We start from the raw sequence: 23,554 nt of genomic DNA, 5'->3' as shown, positions 1-23,554 counted from the left end.
AACCCAAACTGTTCACAGTTCGACAAATGGGCAAACTGCCCCCAAGACCCATACTAGACAACATAAGGCACCGGCAAATGTATGTCTCTCTGCAGAAATCAGGGGAAATACTGAAACTATGATATACTCCTGACCACTACCCTCTGTACCCAGGGCTGTGTATGATATACTCCTGACCACTACACTTTGTACCCTGGGCTGTATAGGATATACTCCTGACCACCGCACTCTGTACCCTGGGCTGTATATGATATACTCCTGACCACCGCACTCTGTACCCTGGGCTGTATATTATATACTCCTGATCACTGCACTCTGTACCCTGGGCTGTATATGATATACTCCTGACCACTACACTCGAACCCTGGGCTATATGATATACTCCTGACCACTGCACTCTGTACCCTGGGCTGTATATAATTTACTCCTGACCACTGCACTCTGTACCTTGGGCTGTATATGATATACTCCTGACCACTACACTCTGTACCCTGGGCTGTATATGATATACTCCTGACCACTGCACTCTGTACCCTGGGCTGTATATGATATACTCCTGACCACTGCACTCTGTACCCTGGGCTGTATATGATATACTCCTGACCACTGCACTCTGTACCCTGGGCTGTATATGATATACTCCTGACCACTGCACTCTGTACCCTGGGCTGTATATGATATACTCCTGACCACTGCACTCTGTACCCTGGGCTGTATATGATATACTCCTGACCACTGCACTCTGTACCCTGGGCTGTATATGATATACTCCTGACCACTGCACTCTGTACCATTATTTTCGGGTAACTAATCTGATGACCTGTAAAGCGTCCCCCATGAACAATGTTTGGATGTGGAAGATTGTCATCATTGCACCGACACACACACAATACCTTTTCGATACATTTTTTATTATAATTTATAACAAGATTGCAGACATAAAATCAGGAAATAATAAAATGTAGAAATCCGATTGGTCGGGAAAATCACTTGTTAGACCAATGGGAAGAAACTGCGCTTCCCGCCAAACCTATAAAGTAATAAATGGGGATATGTGACGGCGGCACTCACTGCTACCCAACTAATCCACCAAATCTAATACAACGCAACGTGTTACACTGTATCCTTTATATATCGTCTCATACAGAGCCTTGAAAAAGTATTCATACCCCCTGAGATTTTCCACATTTTCTCACGTAACAACCAAAAACTTCAATGTATTTTATGTGATGGACCAACACAAAGTGGCTCATCATTGTGAAGTGGAAGAAAAATGATAAATGGTTTTCAAACTTTTCTACAAATAAATATGTGAAAAGTGTGGGGGGTACATTTGTATGGCGCCCCCCGGAGTCAATACTTTGTAGAACCCCCTTTCTCTACAAATCTTTTTGGGGAAGCCTCTACCAGCTTTGCCCATCTAGAGAGGACATTTCTGCCCATTCTTCTTCTCTGCAAAATATCTCAAGTTCTGTCAGATTGGATGGAGAGCGTCTGTGATCAGCAATTTTCAAGTCTTGCCACAGATTCTCAATGGGATTTAGGTCTGGACTGTGACATTCTAACACATGAATATGCTTTGATGTAAACCATTCCATTGTATCTCTGTCTGGATGTTTCGGGTCGTTGTCCTGCTGGAAGGTGAACCTCCGCCCCGGTCTCAAGTCTTTTGCAGATTCTAACAGGTTTTCTTCTAAGATTGCCCTGTATTTGGCTCCATCCATCTTCCCACCAACTCTGACCAGCTTCCCTGTCTCTGCTGAAGAAAAGCATCCCCACCACATGATGCTGCCACCACCATGTTTCACAGTGGGGATGGTGTGTTCAGGGGGATGGGCAGTGTTAGTTTTCCCCCCACACATAGCGTTTTGCTTTTAGGCCAAGTTCAGTTTTGGTCTCATCTGAGCAGATCTTCTTCCACATGTTTGCTGTGTCCCCCACATGGCTTCTCACAAACAACAAACAGGACTTCTTATGACTTTTCTTTCTCCAATGTCTTTCTTCTTGTCACTCTTCCATAAAGGGCAGATTTGTGGAGAGACGACTAATAGTTGTCCTGTAGACAGATTCTCCCCCCTGAGCTGTGGATCTCTGCAGCTCCTCCAGAGTTACCATGGACCTCTTGGCTGCTTCTCTGATGAACGCTCTCCTTGCCCGGCCCGGTCAGTTTAGGTGGACGGCCATGTCTTGGTAGGTTTGCAGTTGTGCCATACTCTTTCCATTTTTTGATGATGGATTGAACAGAGCTCCGTGAGATGTTCAAAGCTTGGGAGATTTGTTTATAACCTAACCCTGCTTTATACTTCTCCACAACTTTATCCCTGACCTGTCTGGTGTGTTCCTTGGCCTTCATGATGCTGTTTGTTCGCTAAGGTTCTCTAACAAACTTCTGAAGGCTTCACAGAACAGCTGTATTTACACTGAAATTAAATTTCACACAGGTGGATTCTATTTACTAATCAGGTGTCTTCTGAAGGCAATTGGTTCCACTAGATTTTAGTTAGGGGTATCAGAGTAAAGGGGGCTGAATACAAATTCAGCCCCCCCCCCCCACACTTTTCACATATTTAATTGTAAAAAAAAAAAATGAAAAACATTTATGTGCCACTTTGTGTTGGTCCATCATCTAAATTCCCAATAAAATACATTCAAGTTTTTGGTTGTAACAGGCCTAAATGTGGACATTTTCAAGGGGTATGAATACTTTTTCAAGGCATTGTATAACCGTTTTATTTATTCAATACATAAAAAAAAAAAAAAAACTCTAATTGTCTGCGAAGGTTTCCACCCCAAAATGTACTCTTTTATTTTAAAAGGCCTACAGGACCGCCTTTTAAGTGGTGGGGGTTAACGTGTTTCGTCCTGAAAGACGACTTGAGAAAACAGACCGTTTGCAAGAGTTTACACCCTAAAATGTCCTCGGCCAATGAGAGGTAAGGACTCTATTTATATTTTAAAAGGCCTAGAGGGCCGCCTTTTAAGTGGTGGGGTTAACGTGTTTCGTCCTGAAGGACGACTTGAGAAAACAGACCGTTTGCAAGAGTTTACGCCCTAAAATGTCCTCAGCCAATGAGAGGTAAGGACTCCATTTTTATTTTTCTCCTGCTATCAATGGCCGACACGGTACAACACTTCATCCATGTCTTTGGTGATCTCTGATCTCCTTATCAACTGTTTCTTCCATGATGAAGATCAGCCATGGAGTATATCTGAGGTGTATATCAGGGTGTGCTTCTTCCCCACATGTCCAGCAACATTCATATACGAGACATTTCCCGCACTCACCAATACACCTCGAGGGTTGTGTGGGATCCCTGATGTACAGGAAGACAGGACTTCAGTGAGGAACAATTCCCTCACTCAGGACAGTAATATGGCTTCTCCCCCCGTGTGAGATCTCTGATGTTGGTAAAGATTGGCACTCTGTAAAAAACATTTCCCGCACTCAGGACAGGAATGCGGCTTCTCACCTGTGTGCCTTCTCTGATGTTTGTCAAGATGGCACTTCTGTGAAAAACATTTCCCGCACTCGGGGCAGGAATGCGGCTTCTCACCCGTGTGCAATCTCTGATGACTATAAAGAGAGGACTTTGCTGAAAAACATTTGCTGCACTCGGGACAGGAATACGGCTTCTCCCCCGTGTGAGATCTCTGATGTGCGACAAGTTCTAATTTTTTTACAAAACATTTCCCGCACTCAGAACAGGAATATAGGTTCTCACCCGTGTGCAGTCTCTGATGATAACTAAGAGTGGACTTATCTAAAAAACATTTCCCGCACTCTGAACAGCAAAAAGGCTTCTCCCCCGTGTGAGAATGTTGATGTGTGACAAGACGTGATTTATATAAAAAACATTTCCCGCACTCAGGGCAGGAATGCGGCTTCTCTCCCGTGTGAGACCTTTGATGTGTGATAAGACGTGATTTATATATAAAACATTTCCCACACTCAGGGCAGGAATATGGCTTCTCCTGCGTGTGAGACCTTTGATGTGTGGCAAGATTTGATTTTTGTTCAAAGCATTTCCCGCACTCAGGACAGGAATACGGCTTTTCCCCTGTGTGAGACCTTTGATGTATGGAAAGATATGACTTTCTGGTAAAACATTTCCCGCACTCAGGGCAGGAATACGGCTTCTCTTGCGTGTGAGACTTTTGATGTGTAACAAGGTTTGATTTTTGTCCAAAACATTTCCCGCACTCAGGACAGGAATACGGCTTCTCACCTTTGTGAAATCTCTGATGTATGGAAAGTATATACTTGTTTAAAAAACACTTCCTGCACTCAGGGCAGGAATGTAGTTTCTCTCCTGTGTGGGTTCTTTTATGCACATTAAAATGGGATTTCAAATGGAAACACTTCCCGCACTCAGTACAGGAAAACCTCTTCTCTGTTGGAAGGACGGCACCGTCCCGCACAGTCTGAGGTTCCTCAGGATAAGAGGAATACGATGGTCCAGCACTTTCCCGCACAGTCTGAGGTTCCTCAGGATAAGAGGAATACGATGGTCCGGCACCGTCCCGCACAGTCTGAGGTTCCTCAGGATAAGAGGAATACGATGGTCCGGCACCGTCCCGCACAGTCTGAGGTTCCTCAGGATAAGAGGAATACGATGGTCCGGCACCGTCCCGCACAGTCTGAGGTTCCTCAGGATAAGAGGAATACGATGGTCCGGCACCGTCCCGCACAGTCTGAGGTTCCTCAGGATAAGAGGAATACGATGGTCCGGCACCGTCCCGCACAGTCTGAGGTTCCTCAGGATAAGAGGAATACGATGGTCCGGCACCGTCCCGCACAGTCTGAGGTTCCTCGGGATAAGAGGAATACGATGGTCCGGCACCGTCCCGCACAGTCTGAGGTTCCTCGGGATAAGAGGAATACGATGGTCCGGCACCGTCCCGCACAGTCTGAGGTTCCTCAGGATAAGAGGAATACGATGGTCCGGCACTGTCCCGCACAGTCTGAGGTTCCTCAGGATAACAGGAATACGATGGTCCGGCACCGTCCCGCACAGTCTGAGGTTCCTCGGGATAAGAGGAATACGATGGTCCGGCACCGTCCCGCACAGTCTGAGGTTCCTCGGGATAAGAGGAATACGATGGTCCGGCACCATCCCGCACAGTCTGAGGTTCCTCAGGATAAGAGGAATACGATGGTCCGGCACCGTCCTGCACAGTCTGAGGTTCCTCAGGATAAGAGGAATACGATGGTCCGGCACCGTCCCGCACAGTCTGAGGTTCCTCAGGATAAGAGGAATACGATGGTCCGGCACCGTCCCGCACAGTCTGAGGTTCCTCGGGATAAGAGGAATACGATGGTCCGGCACCATCCCGCACAGTCTGAGGTTCCTCGGGATAAGAGGAATACGATGGTCTGGCACCGTCCCACACAGTCTGAGGTTCCTCGGGATAAGAGGAATACGATGGTCCGGCACCGTCCCGCACAGTCTGAGGTTCCTCAGGATAAGAGGAATACGATGGTCCGGCACCGTCCCGCACAGTCTGAGGTTCCTCGGGATAAGAGGAATACGATGGTCCATCTACACTGTGTGGTGCCGGATGGACATTTGAGGTAGTCGGGTTTTCTCCTGGACTATACTGTGTGATGTCCTCATCTTCTACTTTACAGTCTGGAGACAAAGTGAGACAATCCTCTGAGGTTTTCCTCATCTCCCGTCCATCTACTAAAATAGAAATACAAGATTATTACTAGACATGAGCTGATTGGTTCCCCTAAACCAGGACTCCGCCCACACCAGGCAGCTTTGTCTCTGAGGATCTTACAATTCCCCCCTCAAGGTAACTAGTAAATGGGTCCTCTGATCTCCTACCAGATCATTTCTTTATTCATGGACCTTAGTCAGAGAGGGAGGAAACAACGAGAACTGTCTTCTATAGGAGTGACAGTGATGAGGGGATTATAGGACGAGTGTCCCCTCCCCCTCTATCACTCATTGCCATCTTCCCAACACAAGAAGTCCTGACCTTCCTTATTTAGTCCATGATTTAGTCATGAATAACAGCGGGGCTGAGCCCCACCAGAGGTCAGAGAGTGAGGATGGGGGGAGAAGAACCAAGATGAAGACTGGACTGATCCTGAAGACCCCCATCATTGGGTTATTGACTCCTCCCCCATTATCACTTCCTGTTTAAGGCTCCAAAGTGTGAGGATGTTATCACATTATTATCACCATGTAAAAGTCTGTGCACCAATCACATCATCCGATATAAAGTGTCCAGCCGGTCCCCCTCTGTGCTCCTCCTGCCTCCCCTGTCCCAGATCTGTCAGGATGGAGATGGGAGGAAGGAGCCAGCATATATGTCATTTACCAGCACCTTCCTTTTCTGAATAGACATTTTCTCTGTCCATTTATAACTGAGCATCATAAACTGTGCTTCAGTTTATGAATGGAGAGGAGCCTCTGTCTCCTGTTCATTCACCTTCAGTGCAGCTGAGGCTGCAGAGAAAGGGACTGGGGAATCTGTGTCCTCAATCCCTTTCTCTCAGGGGAGGTGTCAGGGGTCTGCAACAGGTTTGATTTAAAAAAAAAAAAGGAAACATTGTAATAAAAAATATTTAAAAGTAAAATTGTAAAAAGAATAAAAAATTTATAAAAAAACACTGACATTGTCCACTCATACCCCACCCCACACACACCCAAAAAGAAACCATTGTAAAAAAAAAAACCAAAAAAAAACCAATATATATAAATTGTAAAAAATGTAATTGTAAAAATTAAATAAGAAAAAAAAAAACTACTGACACAGTCCACGCCTCATCAGTGCCACCTATATGTGCCAGTCAGTGCTGCATATTAGTGCCACTGTCACATAACATTAAAAAAAGTATTGGTATCGGTACTTGTACTTGGTCTTAAAAAAAGTGGTATCTGTGTGCCGACAAGGCTACCGCGTCCTGCACCTCCGTTGGACCCTCCTCTGCACTGTGCAACCCTACTATAATCATTTAGTTAATTAAACAACTAGCCACCTGGACACTGTTGTGATTAATCACAGATCTCATTCCAGGTCAGACGGGCCGGCACCAAGCTCACAAAGTACACTACACATTATCATGAGTTCAACATTTTCATGGTAGTTTGCTAGCAGACAATAGGTGAGTTAAAGAGGAAGTAAACCCTGATGGGTTTACTTCCTCTTTCATTCCCTGCAAAGGCAAAGCATAATGGACTACTATGCATCGCATACTACCCCATTATGTGTCACTTACCTGACACAGGAGCCAGCAAAGTCGCCGCTGTCCCCTGTAGTCCGCCGCATCCATCTTGCTGGTGGCGTCTCGCAGCTCCGCCGCTGTCATTCGGCGAAGCCGCAATGACGTCACTCCCGCGCATGCGCACAGGAGTCGACACGCGCGGCAGCTCCATTCTTGGAAATGCCGCGCTCAGTGCGCCTGAGCTTTCGGGCAAATATCTCCTAAACCATATAGGTTTAGGAGATATTGCTTGGACCTACAGGTAAGCCTTAATCTAGGCTTACCTGTAGGTCAAAGTGGTTTGTAAGGGTTTACAACCACTTTAATTAGCACAATTGACAATGGGTGAAAGACAGATCGCTCGAGCTGATAATAACATCTGCTATGAGTCCCACAGTGTAGAGCAGTCCTTGCTGGAAATATGGCATCTAACATCTGACATTAAAAAAAAAAAGTATCGGTACTTGAAAAAGTGTTAATGGTGCAACCCTATTTAGGACTTTATAGTATCAGGACTATGTAATGTACAACATAGAGTATATAGTGCAGGGGTGTGGAGTATGTAATGTACAACATAGAGTATATAGTGCAAGGGTGTGGAGTATGTCATGTACAGCATAGAGTACATAGTGCAAGGGTCAGGAGTATGTAATGTACAGCATCATAGAGTATATAGTGCAGGGGTGAGGAGTATTTAATGTACAACATAGAGTATATAGTGAAGGCGCTTGGACTACGTAAAGTGCAATTTACAGTAAATTATATAGTTGAATGTATTTACTAATAATGACCGACCTGTGCTGATTTCTGTAGAAGTCTCCTTCTTTATAAATGTTGCCGTTATTCCATCCTCCTCCATAGACTGCTGATCATCCCTCACATACCTCTCTTCTTCTTCTTCTGATTTAACCTCAACTTTTATACCTATCAGATCTTCACCCTAAACCAAGAGAATGATAGAAACTTAAAATCTAACATGTGACATCACATATAGAAAATGTGATGGAGTCACATCGGGTGGGGGGGCTGTGGAACGCAGCTTACCTTAGAGAGTTTGGGAAACTCCTTGTTCAGCTCCTCGGTTCCCTCTTACGTGTAAGTCACCCTGTGTCTATTAGAGGCACAGGGTGACCGAGAAGCCCAGTCTGGTCTGCTGTAATCAGACTCACCGTACAACTACAGCGGACTCAGCATTTTGTTTTATCCCTGTTATCCTGGGTCTTATATGTGTGGTTTGTGTTGAAAGTTGGAGAGGCTCCTTTACTCGGGACAGAAATATTTATCAACAATATCACTCAAGAAATATATGAAGATAAATTAATTCCACTATCTCAGACTACTCTGACATTCTATGAGCTTTGCCTCATAGCCTGTTGTAGACTGTTGCCATGCAGTCTGTGGTTCCTGATTAATCAAAGTATTGCTTAGATGTGGATTCCATGGTTAATTGGATCCCCTATTGTTTCTGTCCGTCTGAAAGTATTGTCCCCTCCACCTAGGCTGGCTTAAGTGACTAGTTAATTAGTTCAAGTTAATTATATCACTGTCAGCTATTAGTTGCTAGAGGTGGATTAGCATATGGTATATGTTGGTTGTTTCTTAGTTATGTTAATTGTATTCCTGTATACAGTTGCCTTTGCATACGATAATATGATCAGCCTCACCTGGTGTGTAGTATATAAATTCTGTGTGAGTATTCAATAAACAGTTACAGTTCTCATACACGCTATTGTCAGCTAGTCTTGTATGGTTTGCTATATTATCTGGTTCCTATGTCGAGACTGGAGGAAGCTGTATACTGACAGAAGCACCTAAGTGGGGTGCTGGACAGCTACTGGTAGGATCAACTAGGTAGCGGACGCGGCCAGCTGGGATGGCTGCTGCTGGGTAGGCATCCACTGCGGGGTGGCCCCCGGCCTCCAGGGCCCAGGAACACTCTCCTCTCCCTTCCGGCCCATTGAGCAGCTTCAGGAAACCAAAGTCTTAGGGTTCTAGGGGGAATATGGATGCACAGCTAAAACTTCCACCTGACTGCACCATGCCTTAAAGGGATTGTAAAGTAAAATTTTTTAGTTTTTTTAAAATAACAAACATGTTATACTTACCTGCACTGTGCAGCACGTTTTGCACAGAGTGGCCCCGAACCTGCTCTTCTGGGGTCCCTCGGCGGCTGTCTCTGCTTCTTCCCGCAGTTACTTCTCACGTTCATGCGAGCTCCCTTGCATGGTGAGAAGCACCTGCGGGCGCGCTCCCGTGATACAGCCGGCGGCTATAGCCGCTTGCTGTATCACACGGCCCCGCCCCCCCGACGCGCTGCGTCATTGGATGTGATTGACAGCAGCGCGAGCCAATGGCTGCGCTGCTTTCAATCCATCCACTCCAGCCAATCAGCAGCCAGGCTGAGCGGAGAAGAGGACGGCAGGGGCGAGCGCGGGATCTTTGAGGGGGTCAGGTAAGTAAAATGGGGGGGACTGGGGGCGCCGGCAGTGTGAGATGTTTTTTCACCTTAATGCATAGAATGCATTAAGATGAAAAAACATTTACCTTTACAACCCCTTTAAGCCTCCCACCTTTCGTCACAGAAAAGATCCACACATCGTCTCACAAGTCCATGTCACAGATGTTCCATTCAACCAACCTTGTAATGGTGGGGGATGGGGTGATCTTCCTGTGTGGAATCCCGGGAATACAGAGGACCTTCTCCTCCTATAGACTGCTGAGCTCCACTTATCAACATCTCTTCTTCTTCCTCTTTAATCTCAGCTTTGATGTCTTTCAGTTCCTCATCCTAAACCCCAAAGATGATACAATATATGTGTAAAATGAAACGAGATTATATAGAAAAATATCTTCTCATAATTTAGGATTATGTTCTAGTTGCTCAGTCCCACCTACCTGATGGTGAGGGATGGTGTGACCTTCCTGTGTGGAATCCCGGGAATACAGAGGACGGGGACAACTCTCTGGTGGGTTCCAATTACTGGATCCAGTCTCCATGATGATGTCACCATCCAGACACATCCCTTGTCTGTTACTGGATAATGTCCCAAAATTCCCGGCACCGCTCACCTCTCCTACCAGCAGCTCCATCATCTTCTTGGTGACTTCTAGAATCTTCTGCATGTTGTGTCTCTTGGGTTTTAGGGAATCACATGGAGGCACTGTGATGGCCATATGATCATCTGACTTCTGAAGAGGAAAACTCTGTATTGAAAAACCAATAGGAACATTTTTAATCCCAGAATCCTCCTCACCTCTCCAGTCAGGTCTGTGTTTTATTAATAGAGATAAGAGTGATGTCATGTGACCTCCCAGAATCCTCCTCACCTCTCCGGTCAGGTCTGTTTTATTAATAGAGATAAGAGTGATGTCATGTGACCTCCCAGAATCCTCCTCACCTCTCCGGTCAGGTCTGTGTTTTATTAATCGAGATAAGAGTGGTGTCATGTGACCTCCCAGAATCCTCCTCACCTCTCCGGGCAGGTCTGTGTTTTATTAATCGAGATAAGAGTGATGTCATGTGACCTCCCAGAATCCCCCTCACCTCTCCGGTCAGGTCTGTGTTTTATTAATAGAGATAAGAGTGGTGTCATGTGACCTCCCAGAATCCTCCTCACCTCTCCGGTCAGGTCTGTGTTTTATTAATCGAGATAAGAGTGATGTCATGTGACCTCCCAGAATCCCCCTCACCTCTCCGGTCAGGTCTGTGTTTTATTAATAGAGATAAGAGTGGTGTCATGTGACCTCCCAGAATCCTCCTCACCTCTCCGGGCAGGTCTGTGTTTTATTAATCGAGATAAGAGTGATGTCATGTGACCTCCCAGAATCCCCCTCACCTCTCCGGTCAGGTCTGTGTTTTATTAATAGAGATAAGAGTGATGTCATGTGACCTCCCAGAATCCTCCTCACCTCTCCGGGCAGGTCTGTGTTTTATTAATCGAGATAAGAGTGATGTCATGTGACCTCCCAGAATCCCCCTCACCTCTCTGGTCAGGTCTGTGTTTTATTAATAGAGATAAGAGTGATGTCATGTGACCTCCCAGAATCCTCCTCACCTCTCCAGGCAGGTCTGTGTTTTATTAATCGAGATAAGAGTGATGTCATGTGACCTCCCAGAATCCTCCTCACCTCTCTGGTCAGGTCTGTGTTTTATTAATAGAGATAAGAGTGATGTCATGTGACCTCCCAGAATCCTCCTCACCTCTCCGGGCAGGTCTGTGTTTTATTAATAGAGATAAGAGTGACGTCATGTGACCTCCCAGAATCCCCCTCACCTCTCCGGTCAGGTCTGTGTTTTATTAATAGAGATAAGAGTGATGTCATGTGACCTCCCAGAATCCTCCTCACCTCTCCGGGCAGGTCTGTGTTTTATTAATCGAGATAAGAGTGATGTCATGTGACCTCCCAGAATCCTCCTCACCTCTCTGGTCAGGTCTGTGTTTTATTAATAGAGATAAGAGTGATGTCATGTGACCTCCCAGAATCCTCCTCACCTCTCCGGGCAGGTCTGTGTTTTATTAATAGAGATAAGAGTGATGTCATGTGACCTCCCAGAATCCTCCTCACCTCTCCGGTCAGCAGGTAGATGATCTCCAGGGTGAGGTTTAGGATCTTCTCAGTCATGTGACTCGAATCCTCCTCCATCCGCATTTGTGCCGCCATTTAATCTATACAGGTCCCCTTGTAGATGGATAACGTTCGTAACTGAAAGTAACAATTATGTGGATGGCATTGGTCACACAATAATAGGATGTGAGGGTGGTAATAGGAGGGTTGCTGTACATTTTAAGAACTACTGACCCCCCCGTGAACACATTTAGTTTGAACTATTTAGTGCTTGTTACATTTTCAAGATCTCGGGACCCTCTTGGCCTGCTGGATTAGGAATTTGCTTTGCTCTGTTGGGTTTGTTTTTGTTTCTGAACTGGTTTTGATTAGTTTTAGATCTGCAGACAAGGAATGATAAATAGGATCCTTCTTCTGTCTTCTTGATTTGGTCTGAGGCAGTGCTGTGAGCTCAATGTAGGGTCATCATGATGTCCAGGAAGGGGAACTTGCTGACTTCTGGACTAATCAAAATAATTGGACAGAACTCCAACTGCAAGGATTCAACCGCTGGCAGCCTGCTTACTGATAGTGGTGATGTCACTGTCACTCTCTGCAGTAAAAGAAGGGGTTGGATTAGAGAGCAGGAGGATGCTGTTGATGAAGTAGAGGGCTGGGGGCAGTGGCGGAATGTGCACTTGTAACCGCGGCCTTATGTTCCACCACTGTCGGGGGGGGGGCTAGCAGGGATGCTGATGCAGGGCTCTGAGTTGGGAGTGTCTCTCTCATACAGCCCAGAGCCTGCACTGACAGTTCCCCCTCCTTCTTCGCATGGATGGAAGAGGAGAGAGACAATCTGTTCCTTCTCCTCCTGCCCCTCTCATTCTGTATGCACCGTGGGAAGTGTGAAGCTAAGAAACTGAATTTGGCCATTCAGGTGCTGGGCTTCACAATTCCTGTGATGCACACAAGAGGAGAAGGGCAGGGGGAGAAAAAACAGATCGGCTCTCTCCTCTCTCATCCATGCGAGGGAGGAGGGAGGGGGAACTGAAGGCTCTGGGCTGTACGAGAGAGGTGCTCTTAGTTTAGAGTCCTGCTGAGGAAGTATTGACGGGGAGGCACTGATAGGCTGCACTGATGGGCACTGATAAGCGGCACTGATGAGCAGTGATAGGTGGCACTGATATGCGGAATTAATGAGCACCGAGAGATGGCACTGAGAGATGGCACTGATGAGGCTGCACTGATAATCTGGGCAGTAATGATCAGTGCTCAGATTATCAGTGTAAACAATGTACTGGCAGTCTTTCAGGTCAATGGCTCTCTTTTCACCACACAGACACAGCGTGGGAGGAAAGGACTGAAGATAACGTGCAAATCTGTTTACATGTGATCAGCTGATCACTTTGTAAAGGGCCGCTGTGATTGGCCCTTTACCATGATCTGTGGTCAGCTGCCTCCAAAGGACACAGCAGTCACAGAGTGCGCTGCATGCACATCCAAGGAGGTACGTGGGAGGCAGGGTTATGGGAGGATGTCCATGGGTGCCCTCCCAGAAATGGAAGCCTGGGGCTCAGATGGAAAAGGGGGGGGAGGTCTGGGGGGCCCTTCATGGTCTTTTAAACCGGGGCTCTAAAGGTTCTAGGTACACCTCTGGCTGGGGGGGATTTTGTTCTCCTCCCTCCAATGGAAGCCCAGTGTGGGTAGGAGGATGACAGCAGGGGTCAGGGGTTTGTTCTCTTAGTTGGCAAGTATACTGTAGTATCCAGGACCTTGTACAGAGTTGCGGTGGGTTCCTGGTGTTCTGGATTCCGGTACCAGGCTCTGACTCAGTGTCATGGGAAGGTATTGGACGGCTCCCTCAGACCCACAACACGGGCCTACTAAGGGAGTCTCAGCAAACAGATCCTCTAACAAGTGCATACCCAGGGTGAAGGACTTCCCTTCTTCATTCTTCTTCTTGTCCTGAAACATATAACTTGACCAGTAACATCGGAAGAAGATGAAGGCTGTCTTCATTTCCTGGCAGGGGTTCTGTTAGGGGGTCTGAAAACCAAGAGCCCCCCCCCTCCACCAAATTAGAGCCCCCTCTGAGCTCTACAGCCTCCTCTTCCCTCACATCCCCGACTGACTCCTCTGAGTCCTTCAGAATCACCATCATCTCAGAGGCACCCAGAGTCTTTAGCCCTATTACCCCCTATTATCTGCTCCTCTACTTTCCTCAGAAACCTCAGTATTTTCCTCCCTCTGACACCAATAATGGAACATAGTCTTCATACGTTAGCAGGCTGGAAAATGTTTTCTTCCTCCTGACCAGCAGTGTAAGGGGCTCTATTCTTCATACTCCTGACCCCTACACTCCATCACTGTGTTGGCTGCATAGTGTAATGATTGCCCATTGGCTGCCTGTGTAGTTTAATCATTGCAGTTTGTAGGCCATGCATGGTCGTTATCTTGTCTATTATCAGCGCTGTTTGTTTCGAGGAACATATTATTCAAATTTAAGTCCAAAATCAAGACAATGTTCCGGCCCCATAAGTGGTGAAATGTTCTGGCCCTGAAGGGGTTAATCTACGTTTCCACACTATATATATGTGTGTATCATCATCTGCTGGAGATAAAAGGCATCACAGTGACTATGGAGGAAGAGGACGGACATGACGGGGGGTTACTGGGTGTAAATAAGAAATAATACCTTATTACCTCCTCTGTTGCCTTTCTGCTTCGTGCCACATGTGACTTCCTGTCTGTACCTGACATCACTTCCTGTCTTCCATAGAGACTTCCTGTCTGGGTATAAGTGAGATCACCACCTTGTGGAGCTCAGAGGAACAGCCGCCCCAAGAAACATCTCGTGGTGTGAACGCAGTGTTTTGTCGAATACTGTCCCCCGTCGGATAATGTACAGTACGGAGGACAAGGATACGCCGAAGGTCTCTGAAGATGAACGGCACCTCCGAAGATGAACTGCGAGTCCAGGTTCAAGCCCCACCATCCAAGTGGACATAGAGTTAGAATAAAATATTGCAGAGCGAAGCGAGGCCGTGCCCACGAAGCGTGGCGAGCCTGCAAGGGGCCCTCTTACTAAGTGCTGTTTAACATCATCTACCGTATGTCCACTTGCATGGTGGGGCTTGAACGTGGATGCAGGGCACAAGGTACTATTAAGTGTGCAGGTGCCGTTCATCTTCCGAGACTTTCGGCATCTCCATGTCCTCCGTACTGCGCAGGTGGACACTATCTGATGGGGGGGGACAGTTCTCGGCAGAACATTATACATTATATAGCGGCGAATGTTAATTTATTTTTTGTAGTACAATGGAACCTCGGATTGCGAGTAACGCAGTTAAGGAGCGTTTCGCAATACGAGCAATTATTTAAAAAAAAAACCTGACTCAGTTTGTGAGCCTCTCTGGCGCCCCCTCCCACCTCTGGCCACATGCGGTATTGCATGCAATAGAAGTCAATGTGGAACGAATTATCTTTGTTTCTGTTGACTTCTATGGGGAAACTCGCTTTGATATGCGAGTGCTTTGGATTACAAGCATTCTCCTGGAACAGATTATGCTCGTAATCAAAGGTTCCACTGTATACACTATGCATATAATTTGTGATTAAATAACATTTCTTATACTACATAATTCTAATCATAATACAAAAATATGTTTCACCCACCTTCCCCCCCTTAATAATACAGGGGTTAATGTCACCCACAATAATAAGGAGTCAGTGTCACTTATCATAATACAGGGGGCAATGTTACCCACCATAAAATAGGGGTCAGGGTCATCCCCCAATCCCTTATAATACAGGGATCAGTGTCACCCCCCCCTTTCATAATATGGGGTCAATGTCATCCTCCCCTTCATAATATAGGGGTCAGTATCACCCCCCTTAATAATACAGGTGCCAGTCACCGATATGTGAGGTCCTGCTTACCACTGGTTTCTAAACCATGCCCTGGGAGCCAGATATGGCCCTTTGCTTGCTCTTACCAAGTCCTTGGGGCACTATTTCATCCAATGATACCAACAATGGGGCATAATTCCCCCCCACTGACACCAGTGAAGGAGCGCAATTCCTCCCAAATACACCAATAATAGGACAGAATTTCTCTCAATGACACCAACAATAGGGCCAAATAGTTTTTTTCCTACTAATGTCAGGACCTTTTGTATTCCTAATTGCCACAGTTCAGCCCCCCAGAAGTCTGAAGCACAGTAAACTTGCCCTTTGTTTAGAAAGTTTGGAGAGCCCTGCTCTATACTGGCACACCAATATATGTGGGGTCCTTCTATACTGACACACTGATATGTGGGGTCCTCTGAACTGACACACTGATATGTGGGGCCCTCTATACTGACCCACTCATATGTGGGGTCCTCTATACTGACCCACTATAATTTGGGGCCCTCTACACTGACACACTGATATGTGCGGTCCTCTATACTGACCCACTATAATTTGGGGCCCTCTACACTGACACACCGATATGTGGGGTCCTCTATACTGCCACATTGATATGTGGGGTCCTCTATACTGACACACTGATATGTGGGGTCCTCTATACGGACCCACCGATATGTGGGGTCCTCTATACTGACCCACTATAATTTGGGGCCCTCTACACTGACACTCATATGTGGTGTCCTCTATACTGATATGCGGGGCCCTCTATACTGACACACTGATATGTGGGGTCCTCTATACTGACACACTGATATCTGGGGTCCTCTATACTGACACACTGATATCTGGGGTCCTCTATACTGACACACTGATATGCGGGGCCCTCTATACTGACACACTGATATCTGGGGTCCTCTATACTGACACACTGATATCTGGGGTCCTCTATACTGACACACTGATATGTGGAGTCCTCTATACTGATATGCAGGGCCCTCTATACTGACACACTGATATGCGGGGTCCTCTATACTGACACACTGATATCTGGGGTCCTCTGTACTGACACACTGATATGCGGGGCCCTCTAAACTGACACACTGATATGTGGAGTCCTCTATACTGATATACGGGGCCCTCTATACTGACACACTGATATGCGGGGTCCTCTATACTGACACACTGATATCTGGGGTCCTCTGTACTGACACACTGATATGCGGGACCCTCTATACTGACACACTGATATGTGGGGTCCCTCAATATTGACACTTACATAGCGGCAGATGTTCACCCCAATATATATTTACACAGCCCCTCCTCCACACACCAGAGCTCAGGACCCCTCGTTGCCCCAGGCCAAATATCATTCTCCTCGCCATCCTCTGGCAAGGTGATGAAGATGGGAGGTGGGAGGAGTCAGTTACTAGGACATCACCTCCAGGAGGAGACCAAGAAGAACACTGGGAGAGAGCACCAGACAGTACACCTGTACAGGAAACCCCCACCGCAGAGTCCCCCATAGTAGGTGACACCTCAGTCCAGTCTGAATAATATGTCCGGGTTTCAGGCAGACTAAAACCCGGACACATTATTCAAAACCCAGACTGTACAGTTGAATCCCAGACAGGTGGCAACCCTAACCCAAGCTGTTCACAGTTTGTCAAATGGGGCAAACTGTCCCCAAAACCCATACTAGACTCTTATCCAAGCCTGCAACCTGACTAGCCAGAAAAGGGGAGGACTTGCGTGAGCGCCCCCCTCCACCTCAACCATACCAGGCCACATACCCTCAACATAGGGAGAGTATCCTACCATTTATATAATATAAAAAGTGCAGAGCTATCAACCATATATGAACATGATTCAAATAGGAATGAACATTAAAAATAATAAGCCAAAAACAAAAACATGACGGGGCTCCCCTGACGACATCAATTTCATGACGAAACACATTGGGCGGGTTCAGACGTGACGCTACCACGCTGCTACGGCCGCGCGATACACTGTTTTTGGCAATTGCTGCAGGATTTATATGATCACACGCTCGTTTTAATAGATGACCGTGGGGGTATACTCTGTTTTTCATACATTTAATAAATCATCTAGAGACAGTATCACGCTATGGTCTTCTTTCATTTGTATACATAGGCACCTGTGTGAGACTGAGATGTGGGCAATACCAGGACCTACAGTACCTATGTGGACATACCTGGGAAACGATCTTCCCCACTGCATTGTTTAGCTTTTCCATTTGTTTGGAGGCCAACATTTTCTGATAAGCTGCCATCTTTCTTATTGGAGGCTTTATCCTTCATGCATCTCTATTCTCCGTTTTCACTCTTCACTTGCTGGATTCGATTCGGACATCAGACTTCATCCCTAATCCCTTTTTTTCCATATTGACCTTGTTTTCATTGATTATTTATGGACTTCGTGTTTTTGGCTTACTATTATTATTAATAATGTTCATTCCTATTTGAATCATGTTCATATATGGTTGATAGCGCTGCAACTTTTATATTATTTATTGCTTGGTTTTATCTATTGACCTGTGCTAGCAGCTATTGTTTTCAATTTGCTGGAATTTTTTATTAATTATTATCAACCACTGCGCTCTGTACCCTGGGCTGTATAATATACTCCTGACCACTACACTCTGTACCCTGGGCTGTATAATATACTCCTGACCACTACACTCTGTACCCTGGGCTGTATAATACACTCCTGACCACTACACTCTGTACCCTGGGCTGTATGATATACTCCTGACCACTACACTCTGTACCCTGGGCTGTATATGATATACTCCCGACCACCGCACTCTGTACCCTGGGCTGTATATGATATACTCCCGACCACCGCACTCTGTACCCTGGGCTGTATATGATATACTCCCGACCACCACACTCTGTACCCTGGGCTGTATATGATATACTCCCGACCACTACACTCTGTACCCTGGGCTGTAGATGATATACTCCTGACCACTGCACTCAATAACCTGGGCTGTAGATGATATACTCCTGACCACTGCACTCCATAACCTGGTCTGTGTATGATATACTCCTGACCACTACCCTCTGTACCCTGGACTGTATATGATATACTTCTGACCACTGCACTCTGTTCCCTGGGCTGTATATGATATATTCCTGACCACTGCACTCTGTACCCTGGGCTGTTTATGATATACTCCTGACCACTGCACCCCAGACCATTATGCCCAGTTAACTCCAATCTGATGACCTGTTAAGTCTTTTAACCACTTCCATACCGGTCATTTCCCCCCTTCCTGCCAGGCCAGCTTTTAGCTTTCAGCGCTGTCGCATTTTAAATGACAATTGCGCGGTCATGCTACGCTGTACCCAAACAAAATTTTTACCATTTTGTTCCCACAAATAGAGCTTTCTTTTAGCGCTAATTGATCCCCGTTTCTGTTATAACATTTTCATAAAAAAGCAAGTTTTTGCCTTCAGAAACGGGCACTGATAAGGCGTCTCAGATGGACACTGATAAGGTGGCACCAATGAGGAAGCACTGATGAGGTGGCACTGATGATGGGCACAGATAGGCTGCACTGATGGGTACTTATGGATGGCACTGATAAGTGTCACGGATGGGCGCTGATAGGTAGCACTAATGGACACTGATGGGTGGCACTAATGGGCAGCACTGATATGGAGGCACTGGCAGGCATTGCTGATGGGCACTGATTGGCATATGTGGGCACTGATTGGCATCCCTGGTGGCCTGCGCCGGCCTGTTATCCCGATCTCGTCACATGACGTCCGGTCAGGCTAACACAGCCACTTTGCGCATGTCATTTTACTATATGGCGGGCGGGAAGTGGTTAACCTCACATACATATACGGCGGCAGAATGACACCGCTGCACAAACTGCCGTATAGGCACGTTGGCCCTTTTTAGAACCAGAGCAGGCACCCGTTGCGCGGTGGAGGACCCAATGCGCATTTCCTGGGGGCGCGATCGGCGCCAGCCACCCGCAAGAGCGGGAGCCAGGATTGCAAACACACAAATCCCTGTTCTGTCAGGGGACAGGAGACCGGATGGTGTGTACCTACTAAGTAGGAACAACGATCTGTCTCCTCCCCCAGTCAGTCACATCCCCATACAGTTAGAATCACTCACGAGGAAAGACAGTTAACCCCTTGATCGCCCCCCTTCCTGCCAGTGACATTTACACAGTAATCAGTGCACATTTATAGCACTGTATAAACATCGCTGTATAAAATGGCAATGGTCCCAAAAATGTGTCAAAAGTGTCCGATCTGTCCGCCGCAATGTCGCGGTACCGCTAAAAATCGCAGGTCACCACCATTAATAGTAAAAAAAAGATTAAAATAATAATTAAAATGGCATCAATCTTTCCCATATTTTGAAGACGCTATAACTTTTGCGCAAACCAATCAATAAACACTTATTGTGATTTTTTTTACCAAAAATATGTAGAAGAATACGTATTGGCCTAAACCGATGAAGAATTTTTTTATTTTATTTTTTTTTTTTTAATTTTGGTGAGATTTATTAAAACAAAAAATATTGTATTTTTTTTCAAAATTGTCGGTCTTTTTTTGTTTATAGCGCAACAAATAAAAAACACTGAGATGATCAAATACCACCAAAAAGAAAACTCTATTTGTGGGGGGGGGGGGGGGGGGAAGGACGTCACTTTTGTAACGTCGCACGACCGCGCAATTGTCAGTTAAAGCGACGCAGTGCCGCATCGCAAAAAGTGGCCCCGTTAAAGAAGAGGGGGGGGGATCTTCCCGGGGCTGAAGTGGTTAAAGCGTCCCCCATGAACAATGTTTGGATATGGAAGATTGTCATCATTGCGCCGACACACACAATATTTTTTCGATAAATTTTTTTATTATAATTTTAACAAGATTGCAGACATAAAAATCAGGAAATAATAAAAGATAGAAATCCGATTGGTCGGGAAAAATCACTTGTTAGAACAATGGGAAGAAACTGCGCTTCCCGCCAAACCTATAAAGTAATAAATGGGGATATGTGACGGCGGCACTCACTGCTACCCAACTAATCCACCAAATCTAATACAACGCAACGTGTTACACTGTATCCTTTATATATCGTCTCACATCATTGGTTTATTTATTCAACTCATCTTCCAAAAATAAACCTCGAATTGTCTGCGAAGGTTTCCACCCCAAAATGTACTCAGCCAATGAGAGGTAAGGACTCCATTTTATTTTAAAAGGCCTAGAGGACCGGCCTTTAAGTGTGGTGGGGTTAACGCGTTTCGTCCTGTCAGACGACTTGAGAAAACAGACCACTTGCAAGAGTTTACACCACAAAATGTACTCAGCCAATGAGAGGTAAGGACTCCGTTTTTATTTTTCTCCTGCTATCAATGGCCGACACGGTACAACACTTCATCCATGTCTTTGGTGATCTCTGATCTCCTTATCAACTGTTTCTTCCATGATGAAGATCAGCCATGTAGTATATCTGAGGTGTATATCAGGGTGTGCTTCTTCCCCACATGACCAGCAACATTCACATACAAGACATTTTCCGCACTCACTAATACACCGAGGGTTGTGTGGGACCCCCTGATGTACAGGAAGACAGGACTTCATTCCCTCACTCAGGACAGGAATATGGCTTCTCCCTCGTGTGAGATCTCTGATGTCTGTCAAGATGGCATTTCTGTGAAAAACATTTCCCGCACTCAGGACAGGAATGTAGCTTCTCCCCCGTGTGCTGCCTCAGATGACAATTAAGAGTGGACTTCTGTAAAAAACATTTCCCGCACTCTGAACAGCAAAAAGGCTTTTCCCCCGTGTGAGACCTTTGATGTATGACAAGATGTGATTTATATAAGAAACATTTCCCGCACTCAGGACAGGGATTCGGCTTTTCCCCCTTGTGAGACATTTGATGTGTGACAAGATCTGATTTATATAAAAAACATTTCCCACACTCAGGACAGGAACGTGGCTTCTTCTGCGTGTGCAATCGCTGATGTCTGCAAAGACTGGACTGCTGTGAAAAACATTTCCCGCACTCAGGACAGGAAAACGGCTTTTCCCCCGTGTGCCGTCTCTGGTGTTTGTCAAGTTGACTCTTCACTGGAAAACATTTCCCGCACTCCAGGCAGGAATGCGGCTTCTCCCCCGTGTGCGACTTCTGATGTCTGTAAAGATTGCTCTTCAACGTAAAACATTTCCCACACTCAGGACAGGAATACGGCTTCTCCCCCGTGTGTGATCTCTGATGTCTGTAAAGATTGTGCTTCCCTGAAAAACATTTCCCGCACTCAGCACAGGAATACGGCTTCTCCTCCGTGTGAGACCTCTGATGTCTGACCAGATCAGATTTTTGCGCAAAACATTTCCCGCACTCAGAACAGAAATGCGGCTTCAAACCCGTGTGCGATCTTAGATGTATGGAAAGAGCGGATTTCACTGAAAAACATTTACTACACTCAGGACAGGAATACGGCTTCACCTCCGTGTGAGACCTCTGGTGTCTGACAAGGTCTGATTTTTTTGCAAAACATTTCCCGCACTCGGAACAGACACACGGCTTTACACCGATGTGCAATTGCAGATGTATGGAAAGAGTGGATGCTTGGGAAAAATATTTCCCACACTCGGGACAGGAAAATGGCTTCTCCCCGGTGTGAGAGTTTTGATGCCTGACAAGTTTTGAGTTGTCTACAAAACGTTTTCCACACTCAGGACAGGAATACGGCTTCTCTCCCGTGTGAACACTCTGATGTCGGTAAAGATTAGGCTTCCTCGAAAAACATTTCCCGCACTTACGACAGGAATAGGGCTTCACACCTGTGTGCAATCTCAGATGATTATAAAGATTGGACTTGTTTGAAAAACACTTTCCGCATTTAGTACAGGAAATCTTATTTGCGGGACGGTCTGCACCGTCCCGCACAGTCTGAGGTTCCTCGGGATAAGAGGGACACGATGGTCCGGAACCGTCCCGCACAGTCTGAGGTTCCTCAGGATAAGAGGAATACGATGGTCCGGCACCGTCCCGCACAGTCTGAGGTTCCTCAGGATAAGAGGGACACGATGGTCCGGAACCGTCCCGCACAGTCTGAGGTTCCTCAGGATAAGAGGGACACGATGCTCCGGAACCGCCCCGCACAGTCTGAGGTTCCTCGGGATAAGAGGGACACGATGGTCCGGAACCGTCCCGCACAGTCTGAGGTTCCTCGGGATAAGAGGAATACGATGGTCCGGCACCGTCCCGCACAGTCTGAGGTTCCTCGGGATAAGAGGAATACGATGGTCCAGCACCGTCTCGCACAGTCTGAGGTTCCTCGGGATAAGAGGAATACGATGGTCCATCTATACTGGGTGGTGCCGGATGTGCTGAAATAGAAATACAAAGATTATTACTAGACATGAGCTGATTGGTTCCCCTAAACCAGGACTCCGCCCACATCAGGCAGCTTTGTCTCTGAGGATCTTACAATTCCCCCCTCAAGGTAACTAGTAAATGGGTCCTCTGATCTCCTACCAGATCATTTCTTTATTCATGGACTTTAGTCAGAGAGAGGGAGGAAACTACGAGAACCTACTAAACCCAGGTATGAGGCAGAAGGCCCAAGCCCTAGGTGACTAAGTCGAGCAACGCCTATGATGACAATCAACATTTTACTACCAGCTCATACCTCCCAACATTTTGAGATGGGAATGAGGGACACCTACTGGCAAGTATATGTAGGCATAGGACACGCCTCCTGCCACACCCCCTTCAAGGAGAAATAAAGTGGTTGTATACCCAAAATAGGAACTTTTACCTACAGGTAAGCCTATAATAAGGCTCACCTGTAGGTAAAATTAATATCTCCTAAACCTGTACAGTTTA

At 46.3% G+C, this 23,554-nt stretch overlaps 1 protein-coding gene across 1 annotated transcript in view; it reads right to left on the bottom strand.

Annotated features, from left to right (window-relative positions):
• Window positions 1-3,070: 3,070 nt before the first annotated feature.
• The window catches only part of LOC143956076 (uncharacterized), a 46,494-nt gene continuing 26,010 nt past the window's right edge, over window positions 3,071-23,554 (bottom strand). Inside the window, 2 exon segments of the mRNA XM_077466201.1 lie at window positions 3,071-4,391; window positions 21,313-22,579. Coding sequence (XP_077322327.1) covers window positions 3,361-4,391; window positions 21,313-22,579 — 2,298 coding nt within the window. The 3' untranslated portion in view covers window positions 3,071-3,360.

Source organism: Lithobates pipiens, unplaced genomic scaffold, assembly GCF_037356315.1.
Source record: "Lithobates pipiens isolate NorthernLeopardFrog02 unplaced genomic scaffold, aLitPip1_a1.2 Scaffold_35, whole genome shotgun sequence".
NCBI lineage: Eukaryota > Metazoa > Chordata > Amphibia > Anura > Ranidae > Lithobates > Lithobates pipiens.
Note: the sequence above shows the minus strand (reverse complement) of the source record. Positions and strands in the feature narration are given on the sequence as shown.